The 15440-nt window shown below is 39.6% G+C and overlaps 1 protein-coding gene and 1 non-coding gene across 4 annotated transcripts in view; both read right to left on the bottom strand.

Annotated features, from left to right (window-relative positions):
• Window positions 1-1004: 1004 nt before the first annotated feature.
• Window positions 1005-15440, bottom strand: part of TRIM13 (tripartite motif containing 13) — a 14638-nt gene continuing 202 nt past the window's right edge. The window contains exons 1-3 of one of the 3 annotated variants that reach the window (XM_045283799.1): window positions 15177-15193; window positions 14923-15026; window positions 1005-2555 (exon numbers count right to left, since the gene is read on the bottom strand). In XM_045283799.1, the coding sequence (XP_045139734.1) occupies window positions 1323-2549 (1227 nt within the window). In that variant the 5' untranslated portion in view covers window positions 2550-2555; window positions 14923-15026; window positions 15177-15193 and the 3' untranslated portion in view covers window positions 1005-1322. Of the gene's footprint in view, window positions 2556-14922; window positions 15027-15176; window positions 15194-15440 lie in introns of those variants that run through there. The other 2 variants (XM_045283798.1, XM_004704269.3) reach the window with 2 other exon arrangements.
• On the bottom strand, window positions 2975-3081 carry LOC115873207. Its single transcript, XR_004048280.1, has one exon. It is a non-coding gene; the product is annotated as a U6 spliceosomal RNA (small nuclear RNA).

Here is a 15440-nt window from a genome sequence, read left to right on the forward strand (position 1 = left end):
CTGGAAGCAAAAAAGCAGCCCTTTCTTCTAATCTACTGTGAATCCTGTCAGAAAGCAAAACCACACCTAGAAACTGTTAAATCTATTCCCCTTAAGTGAGAAACAAAGCCCACATGGAAGAAGCACACCAGCCTGTAAGATGACAAAGGGTCAGGTATCAGGCATCAAAGACCAAAAAAAAAAATAACATTGTGAATGAGGGGGAGTGCAGTGGGGACCCAGGGCCCATCCGGGGGGGAAATTGGACATCCCCTTGCAGGACTGCGGAGTTGAGCCAATCAGTGTGGTGTAACAATGATGAAATATACAATTTTCCTCTAGTTCTTTAATGCTTCCCCCCCCTCACTACCATGATCCCAATTCTACCTTACATATCCGGCTGGATGTACACCGGAGGATATACACTGGCAGATAGGAACTGGAAATAGAGTGAACCCAGGACAGATGAGCCCCCCAGGAGCAGTGGAGAGTGGTGATAGCGGGAGAGTGGAGGGAGAAAGGGGAAACAGATGACAAGATCTACATATTGGCCCCCCCCTGGGGGAAGGATAGCGGAGAAGTGGGTGAGGGAGATGGCGGATGGTGTAAGATAAATTTCTTGGTTCTTGTTAAAACAATATTATTTTATTCCTGTAGTACATTAGTGCTTAGCTGGTGACTTTGCATTTTATAATCACTTCATTTTAAAATTGGTCTCTTACTGTGCTTAAAAGATCTTAAAGTGTAGTTGTATAACTTATTTAGTTGTATAGCTGATTCAGCAAACACTGAGATGTCAGTAAAAAGGTGACTTTCCCATTTCTGCTCTGGCATGTTTTCAACTTTTTTGCCTTTGCTTGTACAACCCACCTACCACTGCTGTTTATTCCTTTAATGATAAATTTTTAACTACTAAGGGGGAAAAGGCAAACAGAAATCTCTCCCTAAAATGTAATCTTGTCACAAAATACTAGTATTCTGGCAATAGTGGGGAGAAAAAAAAAAAATCAAGGAAATCCAATCGATCCTATCTCCAAATTGTAGTCTTTATTGTCTGTTTGATGAACAAAGACCTCAATAATACATTAGATCATGAGTTCTCTTCCACATCCATTTTAATATAAACAACACATTAATGGGAGGGTGCTTATCTCAGCACTTTTCAAAACAGGAGGTTCAGAATTGTACCATTAAATTACACTTTTACCTTTAAGCATTTCACATGAACAACATAACTATATAAAGCATTTTGGGAGGTGTACTTTTGAGGTGTCTGACTTGGAATTGTTAGCAAAACTGAACTAATACTATACTCAGACAACAAAAGACATCTGAAACAGATTTTATAATAGTTTATATTTACACACAAATTCTGCCACATTGTTCAGCACTATCAAAGTATAATTCTTGAATTGTTCACTGAAAATGAAAACTCCATCTGCCACCTGTTCCCAGTAAAAAATTGATTGTTCTAAGACATCAGCTGATTTCGTCAGATAGAGGGAACTGATGTTTGAAAGATTTTCTTTCCAAGCTACAAATTTATCAAATGGAGACCATTCCAGAGATAAGCCAGGACCAAAGGAAAGGATAAGGCCCAAAAGTAAGAGTATTACAAATAACAGATAAAAATCCCAAGGAATTTTGCTAATAAGTGTGCCGGTGTCTTGAGGCAAAGAAAGCTTATCCACATCTACTAGTTTTATTTCTTCCCACTGACTGGTATCAAAGTTCTTCATTAGAGGGTTTGTGGGCAGTTTAGAAGGAGGTAAAGGGGTTTCCTTGATTACTTTGATTTTCTCCCTGAATTCTTGCATCTGTTGTAGAAATATGATGGGCTCTGACACATCTTTGAAAGCCTCAGCAATGTTAAAGGCCATGCGTTGCTCCTGCAAGATAGTATTGAGTTTGTTGATCTCTGGATCATAGGCTTGCATAACTGCAAGTTTCATGGTCTCAAAGTCGGACAGGATCTCATTCTTCTTTTGCTCCAATGTATGTTGTAATTTTTCAAAAAAGTCCTTCACTTTATCTGAATCTTTGGTCAGTAACTGTAGGGATTTCCTTTTGCTAGTTTCTAAGGTATCCAAGCGAGAAAGAGCATCTCCTCGACGCCAGGTCTCAAAACTCTGGAAGAGAGACTCAAAGGCATTCCTTTCCTGAGCATAGGCATCTTCAAGAGAACAGAAAACGTGTTTAGTATGGGCGCCACGAGTAGCACAGACCCCACAGATGAGCTGCATATCAGTCAGGCAGAAAATGTTGAGAGGCTGCCCTACATGTCCTTTGCAGGCTGGCATTTTGGGAGAGATCTTGATTTTGTTATATTTTTCTACAATGCCCTTCAGGGAATAATTGACCTGCAAGCTATTGACTCCAGTAGCTGATGTTTCTTTACGACAGGTGGGACACTTGAATGGAGATGGTCTCCAGAGTGAATTCCGCACATTCCCCTCTAAGAGTCCTTCTAAGCATTTCTTGCAGAAGTTGTGCGAGCAGGGCAAAACTCGAGGGTCATCAAACAGACTGCAACAAATCGGGCACGTGAGGTCTTCTTCAAGCAACTCCATCACATCCTACCATAGAAAAATACAGTTTTTACTCCAGGTAATCTCCTTTACTAGAACCTAAATACCACAATTAAAAACAAAAAAACAAAACTTAAAAAGCATTAGCAAACATCTGACTTTAATAGAAAAATCAAAGTAAATATATGAGAATTTTAGGAAGGGAATGTGAATCAAATTTAATCCTCGGGGACTAGAACACACTCCTTATTAGGCACGTCATACACAAGGCCACCATGTGGCCTAACAGCAGTCTTTGCTGAGGCAAAGTTGGCACCAGGACAATTGCAAGTGAAGCCAGCAGGACCCAGTTGATTGTTTTAAAACAGCGGACTAGCTATCGGAAACAAGTCATTCAATTCAGTATCTGAATAGAAGGTACTCTTTATGTCCACAAAAATAAAATGGTATGCTATTTTTTTTTAAATTAAAATATGGAACGCTTCACGAATTTGCGTGTCATCCTTGCACAGGGGCCATGCTAATCTTCTCTGTATAGTTCCATTTTTAGTATATGTGCTGCCGAAGCGAGCACGGTCTCCTATTTTTTAAAGCACCAAAGAAATATAAATTTAAGCATATACTCAGGCATTTGCATACTTTTCTATTTCTAGGACAAAATTAACTTACTAAAGTTATAGATAAAAATGAGAGAACTGTAATAGACTCTTGCCTAAGAAGTAAATGAGTTGGGTTTTTTAAACTTTTCAAACAGAAGTTTCAAACGTCCTCATGAGGACTTTCATAATAATAATATAAAGTTATATGCATCATATTGATGTTTCCACTGATGATACAAAAGAAACGGTAGATAAACTACTAGAGCCTTAGCAGGAATCAAGCAAGGCAGAAAATAGCACCAAACTGGAATAGTAGTCATTGTATTCTTCCACACCAAATAGGCGAGGAATTAAGCAATTAATTAAATCCTGACACATGAGTACACATTTTTAAAATATGTGACAAAACAAAATAGATATAAAGTCTCTGCATACTAAAAGTTATTGTCTAGAGTAAAACACTTAAAAATGACTGAGATGTGAGCTGAACCAACCACTTTTTTGTGTGCAACCATTTTTACACAAAACTATGTCTTCATAGTTTAAAAACAGAACTATGTCTTCAGACTTGGCTATCTCAGTGTTTCTTCAAAAATGAATCTGTTAAGGCAAGAAAACAAATGGCAGTTATCAAAGACAAAATATAAGTTTAAACTTTGGGAAACCTTTACCACTGTGATGTTCCCAGTAGGGTCTTTTCTGATAGTGATGTTAACAAATGTATTTTCTTGGGGGACGTTATATATTGAAGTAACTCATCTGCAGAACAGTTAGCCAATATTTTTCAAGTCCCTATCATATATAGTTTTACTTATCATTCTGGGGTAAAAATTCCATTCAAAGTAAAATAAGAAAGCCCAAAAGGCTCAATAGTATGCTTCCAGATTCTGTATCATAGCTAACCTTTAGGATACCTCAGCTTTCATATATACACTATCAAAGATCTATAATGAAACGAAAAAGCAAATAAAACATTCCCCCTTGTATGAAGTACATTGTGTGTGGCTAGATTTTGTTCAGAGTAAAACCTGTGAAAACAAACCTGTCAGAAAAAGAACACTCAAATATTCTCCATTAAAATGGGTGCTAGAAATGGGCAGTGCACTCTCAATGGCAGAAGACTTCTAAAACTCGAGTAAACAGTTGATTTTGTTCATTTGCCCCTAACACTAGATTCACCATATATTTTGAGGCAATGAGCTGAGTGCAAATCAGATGACACTCAAATTTTCTATTAAGTTATCCAGTTAAGATATCACTAACCAAGTGATTTCAATGCTACTCAACTTTTTTTAAAAATACACTTTTCACAAACTGTCAGCATTATAATGGGTATATTAATACTTTAATAAATTAGTATTTCTCGTGAGGGAGGGGGAGCGGGGAGGGAGGGAGGAAATGAGGACCTAATGTTGGGGGTTTAAGTGGAGAGAAAATGTTTTGAGAATGATATACAAATGCACTTTACACAAGTGATGTGTGTATGGATTGCGATAACAGTTGTGTGAGCCCCTAATAAAATGGTTTTTTTTAATTAATATTTTAACCTGTTTTCATTTAATACTTTAAATATAGATAGGACCCACATTTTTAAAAGCCCTTGGGATCTTCATTTTTTTAATGTAGAAAGAGTACAAGATTAAAAAATCTGAGATCCTTCTTGATTCTACAGAATAACATCTCTCAACACAAGTTAATTTTAAAATACATAGCACCCACTTCTAAAGTTTTAAACGTAAACTAACCCATTGCTATCAAGTTAGTTCAGATTCACAGTAGCCCTACAGGGCAAAAGAAAGCTGCTCTAAATGGTTTTAGCAGCTGTACCTTTTTAGGAAATAAGACTACCTCATCTTTTCCTACAGATGGCTACTAGAATTGAACCACCCTCTGAACAGCACAGTGCTTGTGGTAGTTACATAATCTGGTGTCAGTTTGGGGTTTAAGGGGTGGGGTTTAGCCTATCAATCAAATCACAGCTTGATGAACTCATTTGGCACTAAATAGTTCACTGGAGGCAGAACACAGGTTCACTCCTTGGGAGATACAGCAGTTGACAAGACACATGGTGCTACACTAGTGCTGAGGTGGAGAAACCACATGGAGACCCCTGCCAGCGCCGAAATGCTTACAAAGCCACTCGATCCACAAAACTTCCCACCACTAGTCTGTGATCTTCCTGCATTCAACGTCATTGCATGTGTTTTCTTGAGTCTAAAGAGGACTTTATAGATTGGTAATCGGACATATGGGCTAATATCGGCCTTAGAGACTTAATCTGGACTGGGCTGGTATGTTTTCTCAATATTCAATTGCTCTTATATATAAAGCTCTTTCCTATACACACCAGAGTCTATGAATTTATTTCTCTACTCAACCCAGACTAACACAATGCTTAACCCAATATGTTACCAAGGCATCTTTAAAACTAATACTCATTATTTTGCAATTCAGTTTACTTGAGCATATGCACAACACGAAGTAGCACAAGCACTCAGCTACCAACAAAGGTTAGAGGTTCACCATCCAGAGGTGCCCAGGAAGGCCTAGTGAATGCTTCCCCATAATCAGCTATTCCACTCCTTGGTGTACTCTAAACACTTAAAACAGCCTTGTACGCTAATGTTTACATATATCCAGTGGAACGCGGGTACTCAACTGCATCAGTACTCAACAGAATCGGACTTCAACGTGAAATGTCGAGAAAATTTTGCACCAGAGCTCAAACAAAACATCGTAATCCGACCCCAACACGTGATTTTTGTTAAAAAAACAGTTCATGTTTCAGTCACTCAGCGTTAGTTGGTGGTGTTAGTACGCGTTTAAACCTTTTGCGGCTGTGTCCTAAGTGTTTTGCTAAATTTTCTTATGGCTTTTTCTGCTGATTTTAGATTTAAAACATGGGTTCTACAGAAGTTCTTCAAAGAATCATAAGGAACTGGTTAACCGTGTTATCGATATTGTTGATAATTTAGAAAACAGTTAAGGAAACATCAACAGCAAACCATTTTTTTTGTTAGAGAAAGCCAGCCAGGTCCCAGTGAAAGAAGGCAAAGAAAGGAAAAAACTGAAAAACAGCTACCAGTTGATTTTATGGAAGGGGATTCCCTTTTCAAACAATGATTCTCTCCACATCCATGTCCACAGATATCAATCTCAAGGTATGGGCCCCACTGTAGTTCTTAAAAACCTTTTAAATGTTGTTTACTTAAATTATTAACTCTGAACTTACTTTGAAATTTTTGTGTAATGTTTTGTATTAAAAGACAAGGTTAGGTTAAAAACTTGGTGGTCAAGAATGAATTAATCGTTTTCAGTTATTTCTTATGGAAAAAAATTGACATCGGAACTCAACTGCATCACATCTCGATGTTCCTTCTAGCATGGATTAGCTTTGAGATCCAGATTTCTACTGTATAATTGACTACTACCCAGCAGTAGGGGAAATGAAGTCTTGATACATATTACAGTATGGATGGACCTGCAAGGAATTATGTTGAATGAAGTAAGTCAATAACATAAGACAAATATTGTATGACTTCTCTTAACATAAAAAAGAACAGGCAAATAGAGACCAAAGTTTAAGCACAAATAACAAACTCAAAAAACAAAAATTCACTGTTGACGCCAACTCAAAACATCCTTGTAGGACAGGGTAAAACTGTCTCTGAGTTTCCGAGATTGTAACTGTTTATAGGTATAGAAAGCCACATCTTTCAACCAGAGCGGCTGGTGGTTTAAAACCGTTGACCTGGTGGACCGCAGCCCAACACTTAATCGCTATGCCACCGGGACTCCTCTCACCTACAAAAAGTTGACCTGGCAAAAGTAGAGTGATAATAATACTTGCAAAAACAAAGTAACTATTAAGGCTGCTGCTTATGTACAACCAAACACCTGAGTGTGTTCCTTAATTTAGAGCAGTGGTTCTCAACCTTCCTAATGCCATGACCCTTTAATATAGTTCATGCTGTGGTTACCCCCAACCATAAAATTATTTTCATTGCTACTTCATAACTGTAAATTTGCTACTGCTATGAATCGGGCAATGCCTGTAAAAGGGTCATTCAACCCCCAAAGGGGCCGTGACCCACAGGTTGAGAACCACTGGTTTAGCGTCTTGGTTTTAAGGAACAACTCAGTTAATTGGCCTAATTACAAGTTTAGTGCCTAAGGTCTTCAAAGCTTGCAGACTGCCAGGAAAGACACAAGTGGTCTCTGCTAGGCTGAAGCAAGGAGAAGCCCTTGTGGTGTAGTGGCTCCAAATTGGGCTCTGGTCCAAAGGTCCCCAGTTCGAAACCACTAGCCGTAGAAGGCTAGGCTTTCTAATCCCATCAACCGTTATAGTGAGAAAGGGCAATTCTGCAGTCCTACAGACTATGAGTCCATATCAACTCAGCGACAGTGAGTTTAGTTAAGTGAGAACCTGAAGCAAGTAAGGAAACAAAACTGATTACCAGGAATTGCTCATTTATTATGAGAACACTAAGCTGGATGGTACCTGGCTACTATTACAGAACATTTGATCTATAGAAAAGTCCTGTTCCAAAAATGAAAATAGGAGGAAAAAAGTACAGACAATTTAAAATCCTTGTGGACTCTTAAGACTTCCTGGAGCCACGGAGGTTAGATGAGCCCCTGAAACTATAAATATCACATTAACATCAAAATAAACAGAATGTATTAGCTCTTAACTTATAAACCCTCTTACAATAAAAAAGTGAATAGATTGGAGGCAGCAATTTTAACAGCCAAAAAGACAAAGATTGTTTAAAGATCATTTAAAAGATAAATTGAGCTTGCAAGGCTAATTAGTTGATGGGGTTTGGGGGGTTTTGGTTTTTTTTTAAGTTTATGGTTTTATATTAGGCTAAAAACAGGATTTCTGTGGTTTCCAAAGTTTGTGGGAAAATGGAATTAAAAGATAATGCATTTTCAAGGATACTTTGAAACACCCGTGTTTGTGTCTAGCCACTGTCATCCAGTTAATTCTAACAAAAGCAACCCAAATGCACTGCCAACGACCTTCTATAGGGTTTCTGAGACAAAATCCCTGTTAGCAGACAGCATTCTTTTCCTGTGAAGAGGCTATTGAAATGATTTAGACTAACAACTTAAGAGTTCGTAGCCTACTGCTTAACCCACTGTGCTAATTGTGTGTGTGTGTGTGTGTGTGTGTGTGTGTACACACCTCCCACTGCCTACCACCTAGTCAATTCCAATTCAGCGACCCTTAAGAGTCCAACTGCTCCATGGGTTTCTGAGACTGTAAATTTTAATTAGAGTAGGAGAAAAACCCTTATCTTTCTCATGCACGGCACCCAGTAGTGTCAGAGTGCTGACTTTTGAGGCAAGGAGCCAAATTTGAAACCCACTGTGCCACCAGGAATCCTATGTATATAATTAAAGATTCTTTTGTCTCAAATTTAGTGACTGTTAAAAAATGTATGTTTAGATAATCTTTACAAAAGAATCTTGTTGACATGAGAAATCATAACCTTTGAAAATGCACTGGGAAGAGAACGGCAATAAAAACTAAGGTTAATGTGCTTTCTCCAGAAACCAAACTCACAGCCATTGAGTAGCATATATACTCGAGTATAAGCTGAGTTTTTCAGCACATTTTTAAAGCCGTTTCTGTGGTAAAATTAGGTGCCTTGGTGGTTATTTGGCTTGGCTTGTACTTGAGTGTATATGGTAGGTGACAACTCAGTGACTACAGAACAAAGTGGAATTGCCCCTGTGGGTTTCTGAGACTATAGGAGTAAAAAGCCATCCCAAGGAGCAGCTGGTGATTTCAAACTCTGACCTTGCACATTAGAGCCTGTGATAGTTTTGTCTGTCAACATGGAAGCTGGTAAGATAGGGGTGGAGTTTAGCCTGTCAATCAGGTCACAGCTTGATACCCTCCTTTGAAGATGTTGAGATAAATGGCTCTCTGGAGAAAGGTCCCTCTCTCCCCCACTGGTGGTCAGACCAGCACACTGTGCTGCCTGATCTCGCTGCCCTGCCTCACGTGTGTGCAGTGCTCTGCTCCACCTGGCCAAAAGACTGTGGACCACATCACTGAGCTGTGCTCTTCCAACTCCAGTGCAGCACCACCATGCTGTGTCTGTTGCCTATGGGGCAACTCCATCCTCCAGACATCGCAGCTGTGTGGACTAATTTGCTTTATATGTGTATGTGTGTGTATGTGCGTACGTACACACACACACACACACACACAACCACCACCACCCCAAGTCTCCTGGTCTTGCTTCTCTAGAGAACCTTGCCTAACACAGAGCTTAACTCCTAATCACTCCCCGGCCAATACTCTTGCAGTGTACACTAGCTGTAAAACATTCTGGCTCTTCAGAACAGAGAAGGTAAACTTTTGATGATTCCCCAACCCTAGTTTTGCTACCACTATACCAACCCAGTAAGACAGGGTAGAAGTGCCTCTCTGAGTTTCTGATGCTAACTTTCCAGGATTGGAAAGTCTCATCTTTCTCTTTTGGAGCAGCTAATTGACCTTGCAGTTAGCAGCCCAACTAAACTGGAATTGTAATCAACTGATGGCATTGAATTTTTTTTCTCTGAGTTTGTATCCTGCTGTAGGAGCCCTGGGACATATTGAGTTATGCACTGGGCTGTTAACATAGTCAGCAGTTCAAAACCATTACCCACTCAATGGAAGACAAATGAGGCTTTTTACTCCTCTAAAGATTTACAGTCTCAAATGCACAAGAGCATTACTATTCTGCCCTATATATTGCTGTGGAGTCCTGATATTAGTTCCAATACTCTTTTAACTGCAAAAGGAAGACATTAGAGCTGGGGTCCTCAAACTTTTTAGACAGGGAGCCAGTTCACTGTCCCTCGGGCCCATTGAAAGAGACCGGACTACAGTTTAAAAAAAAACTATGAACAAATTCCTATGTACACTGCACATATCTTATTTTGAAGTAAAAAACCAAACGGGGCAAAAACACCCGGCGGGCCAGATAAATGTTCTCGGCGGGCCAGTTTGAGGACGCCTGCTCTAGACTAAGTAGGAGACACAGAAAAGCAGTGGAGAGCACCCAATAATATAAACCTGATTTTCTCTCACCCCTAGAAAATTAGTATTTCTGATAAACCTTATCAAAGAATATTACATTTAAAAACAGGAGGAAAACCCTCACTGCCTTCAAGGCGGTGCTGCCTCATAATAACCCTACAGGACAGGGTAAAACAGCCCATCTACGAATCCAAGACTAATATTCACAGGAGTAGAAAGCCCCGCCTTCCTCCAGTGGAGCAGCTGGTTTCCAATTGTCCTTGCAGTTAGCAGCTCACCATGTAGCCACCAGAGCAAGTAACAGAAAGACACACACACACACACAGATGTTGAGAATGAAGTGATGCAAGGCACAGATTTTGAAGAAAAGTGGATAGTTCTGAAGGGGTCGAAAAATGTAAGCAATCAAGGTAAAAAATATTTTGCTATAAGGAGGAAAACCACACATTTCCTCTCAGCAACCTAGTAAATTAAATTTTTAGGTCTCAATTCCATTAGCTTCACATCCATTCTGACTCATAGCAACCCTAAAGGGCTGAGTAGAACTGCTTTATTAAGTTGCACATGTAAGTCTTTACAAAAGTAGACACTCATCTTTCTGTAGTAGAGCTGTCAATCTTCACTTAGTTTAAACTATCTTTCAGTTAGCCAAGGCAATGGTTAACATACTGTGGCATCAGGGCTATTTTAAAGTAGAATACTCTTATTATTTTAGTATGAGATGTATTTCTTGAAACTCAGCAAGGGTCTAGTTAACATCTATTCAATCTAGGTCAAGGATGGAGTAAGGATATTTGTAGTATTTATTTACTTGTTGTATGTTTGAAATTTTTCACAAGTTGAGAAAAAAGATGAAAAATAAGGCAAGTCCTAAGAAAACCATCTCGAGGTATCAGAAACATTTGCCAAGCACAATAAGCTTCGCAGAGAGCTTTATCTACTATAGTTTTTCTATTTCAGTGTTTATAATTGTAATATTGGAAATCTCTGAAGTTAGGCCTGTGAGAATGACACTTGGTTGATTGTCAGCCTGTGACTACTGAAAAGTCCTTTATGCATAGTACAGCTTCTCTCATTTGTATTATTTTTATGAAAAGTATTATAATATATAAAATTCCTTTTTACATGTGTTTTAAAAAACACTTCAAAAAAATTTCATTCTGGCTTTTTGAGACTGCCCCACAATTTCATATAAACAAGAAAAAGTAAAATTAGTATTTCAGCTATAATTTTTTTAAAAAGAACCATTAAAATGAATACAACATGCTTTCTAAAATACCTTTCCAATTATCGTGTTGTGGCAATTAGTCAAGGCACAAGGAACTGAGTGGCACTTGAAGTGGAGAGAATTTGACTTTTATTAAGCTACAGGTTCCATATTCTACAGGCAGAATAGCAGGGCTTTTATACTTAGCAAGGGGAAGGACTCAGGCAAACGGAATCTTACAGATGCATGAATTTATCCAAGCTTATTAGGAATGATATATCGTATGTTTAAGAAAGTTTGTGGTCTTTCCATAGTTTCAGGGTTCCAAGTAGTTTTCTGAAACAATATCCTGGCATCTGACCTGATTTCCAGGTCCTCTGGTCCTGGACTTCTCTTCCTCAACGTGGCACCCACCCCACATCCACAGCCACTGATGTAATTCTGACTCTGACCCTATATAAGGTTTCTGAGACTCCATCATTTAGAAGCCAACAGTCTAATCAATCTCTGAGTTGCTGTTGGGTTTGAACTGCTAACTTTATTCTTTCTAGAATAGTTGAATTTCTCCCCCAAATATTTCTAGATTACCTGACAAAATCCAAACCCACATACATTGAGTTGATTCCAACTCATAGTTGCCCAGGATTGGTTTATGAGGCTGTAAATTGTTTACAAACGCAGACCTCACCTTTTGCCAGAGGAGCAGCTGGTGGGTTTGAAATGCTGACCTTGTTGATTACCTAACATTGCCACCACTTTTCCTGCCACGTAGGGCAGAATTAAAGTTAGATCAGAAGATTCACCCGTTTATAATTTTCTAGCTTTCAGAAAGTAGTCCTAAATCGAGCATTCAGTAGCTAGCTAGCTAGGTTTCTCAGGACAAAATCATTCATAGATATGACTATGTCAAGTGAATGTGGGCATTTAATAGACATCTGATATGACACCAATTAATAAGAACTTGACCACAAAACAGAATCACATTTTTAGAGCTTAGTAAAAACAAGTGACAAATCACAATTACTACTATTCCTACCCAAGCTAGCATTAGCATGCTCATGTACATATCAGTTAAGTACAGGAATTATATAAATAATTGAAATAAAAGTGGGAGTGGCGTTACAGGAGGGTGGAGGGATCTGCATTTGACCTCCCTGGGGGACGGACAACAGAAAAGTAGATGAAGGGAGACGTCCGACAGTGTAAGATATGACAAAGTAATTTATAAATTATCAAGGGTTCATGAGGGAGAGGGGAACGGGGAGGGAAGGGGGGAAATGAGGAGCTGATGCCAGGGGCTTACGTGAAGAGCAAATGTTTTGAGAATGATTAGGTTAACAAATGTGCTTTATACAATTGATGTATGTATGGATTGTGATGAGTTGTATGAGCCCCCAATAAAATGGATTTTTTAAAAAAGTGATAAGGCAAGAATGAAACAGAACTGAGACATCTAACTAAACACTTTATAAGTAAAAAAATCTCAGGCCCCCAAAAGATCGCAACTTGTGGGAAACGCAGAAGCGTGTGTATGCGGATAAATACAGTCATATTTAAGGAGCTTGCAAAGGTAGGCCTTCACACTCCTGAGTTGGAAATGTATCTCAATCACATCCTCTTAACTAAAGTTCTCCAAGATGTCCCCTATAATAATGTCAATCTAAGGCGCTGCTTGCAACCACTTGATGTTACTACAATACAGGCTTTAAGGTTATGTGCTTGAAGGCTGCCATTGAGAGCAATCAGACCCTATTGTCTGTCCCACCCTAAGTAGGGCCACTCCCTTCTAATAAGGATCAGATTTTTACCTTGAAGAGGTCAGAGACACTAAGATCAAGCCAGCTCAGAGTTGACCAAGGTTAGGCCACCATCTTGTTACATTATGTGCCTTCCTGTCACAAGTGTGCTCCTAGTACTTCCTTTTCATGAAACGTATGCCCTCAGTACAACCCCTTTCCTGGTATGGGCATAACTCTAATACAACCCTTTGCTGTTACATATGTGTAAGTCGTGGCTTGCACACCCAAGGATACATTCATTCTCTCTGGTTCTGGTTACCATGGAAGAGGTGAGTCCCTGCATACCTTATCTGATGTCTCTTTAGTTACCCTTCAATTACGCAACCCCCTCAGACCCATTCGGTCATGGCAACTAGTCCCCCACAGCAACTCACGTGGTGCAAACAGCAAGCTAAGCACAGAATCTTGAGTTTCCCAATTCTAATACCTTAAGATAGCCTGGAAAATAAGTTAAGAATCCAACATCATTAACTATAATATCAAATTATGGACTCTTGAAATTCCCTCATACTTTTTTCTTTTTTTAAATCAAGTTGCAATAGGATCTCTACTGCAGGGAAAGTAAACTTAGCATGCCTCTGATGTTCAAACTAGTAGCTCCAACAATGGACTCAAACCTAACAATTGTGAGGATGGTGCAGGGCCAGGCAATGGCCAGGCAATGTTTCACTCTGTTTGCTCACAGGGTGGCTATGAGTCAGAACTGACTTGTCAGCACCTAATGACAACAAGGGAGCCCTGGTGGCTAGTAGTTACACATTGGGCTGCTAACCCCATGGTCAGCAGTTCAAAACTACCAGCCACTCCTCAGGGGAAAGATGAAGCTTTCTGCGCTGGTAGTTACAGCCTCAGAAACCCACAGGGACAGTTCTACCGTTGTATAGGATGGATCGCTATGAGTCAGAGTTGACTTAACAGTAAGTTAGGTCTTTTTTCCTCCTGATTAACAACAATAATTATATCTTCCATTAAATATGAATTTTCATACTACTCACCTTAAGAAATTGTGACAATTTTGTAAACTAAGTATAAGGCAGTTTAATTATGTGTATAATTATTACTATAAACTATAAATGTATATTGAAAGATATTAGAGAATATGTTAACGAAAAGATCCTAAAAGACTTGAACACTGAAAAGCTATTTCAAGGGAAGTATTTACAGGCATTACATAGGATAGCACATACAAAGCACTTTTCACAAAAAATGAGTATTAAAAACTCTGGCAGAAGTGGGACCAGGTACAGAATTAAGGAAATCGGGTGTTACAGAAGTAGTAACAGGGAGATTTAGTAAGTCAGCCGGTATGAAAAACAATTATTTTTAAGAAACTGGGAATGGGAGTCTAACAAAAATTTTCTTCTCAGGATGCACAACAGCAGTAGAGCCAGTCTGTCAACCCGTCCATCAAGATTTACTAATGGGAGTGCCCATATAAATGAAATTCTGCCTTAAATGTCTTTATAATAGACTTTAGAGGCAAGATTCTTTCTACATGATCTAGTAACTTGACCATTACCAGGCTCCAGAGAAGGAAAAGCAAAACAAAACAGAATGGTGCTGAAACTTCTCTTCCCTTGAAGTACAGATCACCGAATAATTACCATCAAGATTGTTTTGACATGTGGAACTCAATATGGAAAGTGAATGTGGAACTCAATATGGAAAGTGAATATATATATATTCCATTTTGAAAGGCTTAAGACCTAAAGAATGTGGATACATTTTTTTGAAAGGTGAGGCCATTGGACAATGTGCATTAATTTACCTCCGTTTCCTGTAGCACGTCTATGTATTCGTCAGGGTTACTATTTTCCAGGCCAAGACGACCAAGTTTTTTCACTCTGTAACTGTCAATCCTACTAGAGACTACTGCAAGAAAGGAGAAAGAATTTGCATTCTCTGGATCCACCTCTCGAGCTTTTGTTATCATTCTACTGAATGCTTTTACAGCTGACCCTCACTTCAATGATCTGCCCCACCACCACCCACCCACCCCAAATACCGCCAGCCTGCCAGCACCTGGTGAAAGAGCCACACACTGAGGGCAGGGCTGGAGCGCTTTGGGCCAACAGACTCCTTCAGGGCGCCTTCGGCCGGCGCAGGTAGGTTTCTCGGGGCACGTGCACTGCCCCGGGGGTCCACGTTCGCCATTTCTCAGGCAGACCAACGCACGGGTCCGCCCTACACCTCTCCCCCAAGCCCACTGACTCCGCTTCGTTGCTGGAACCCTGTCACAGCCCGCCATCCGTCGGGCCCCCACCCACGCCAGGTCTGCCCCGGCGA

This window comes from Echinops telfairi, unplaced genomic scaffold (assembly GCF_000313985.2).
Source record: "Echinops telfairi isolate 266 unplaced genomic scaffold, ASM31398v2 ScPeMD7_7467;HRSCAF=8505_0, whole genome shotgun sequence".
Taxonomy (NCBI): domain Eukaryota; kingdom Metazoa; phylum Chordata; class Mammalia; order Afrosoricida; family Tenrecidae; genus Echinops; species Echinops telfairi.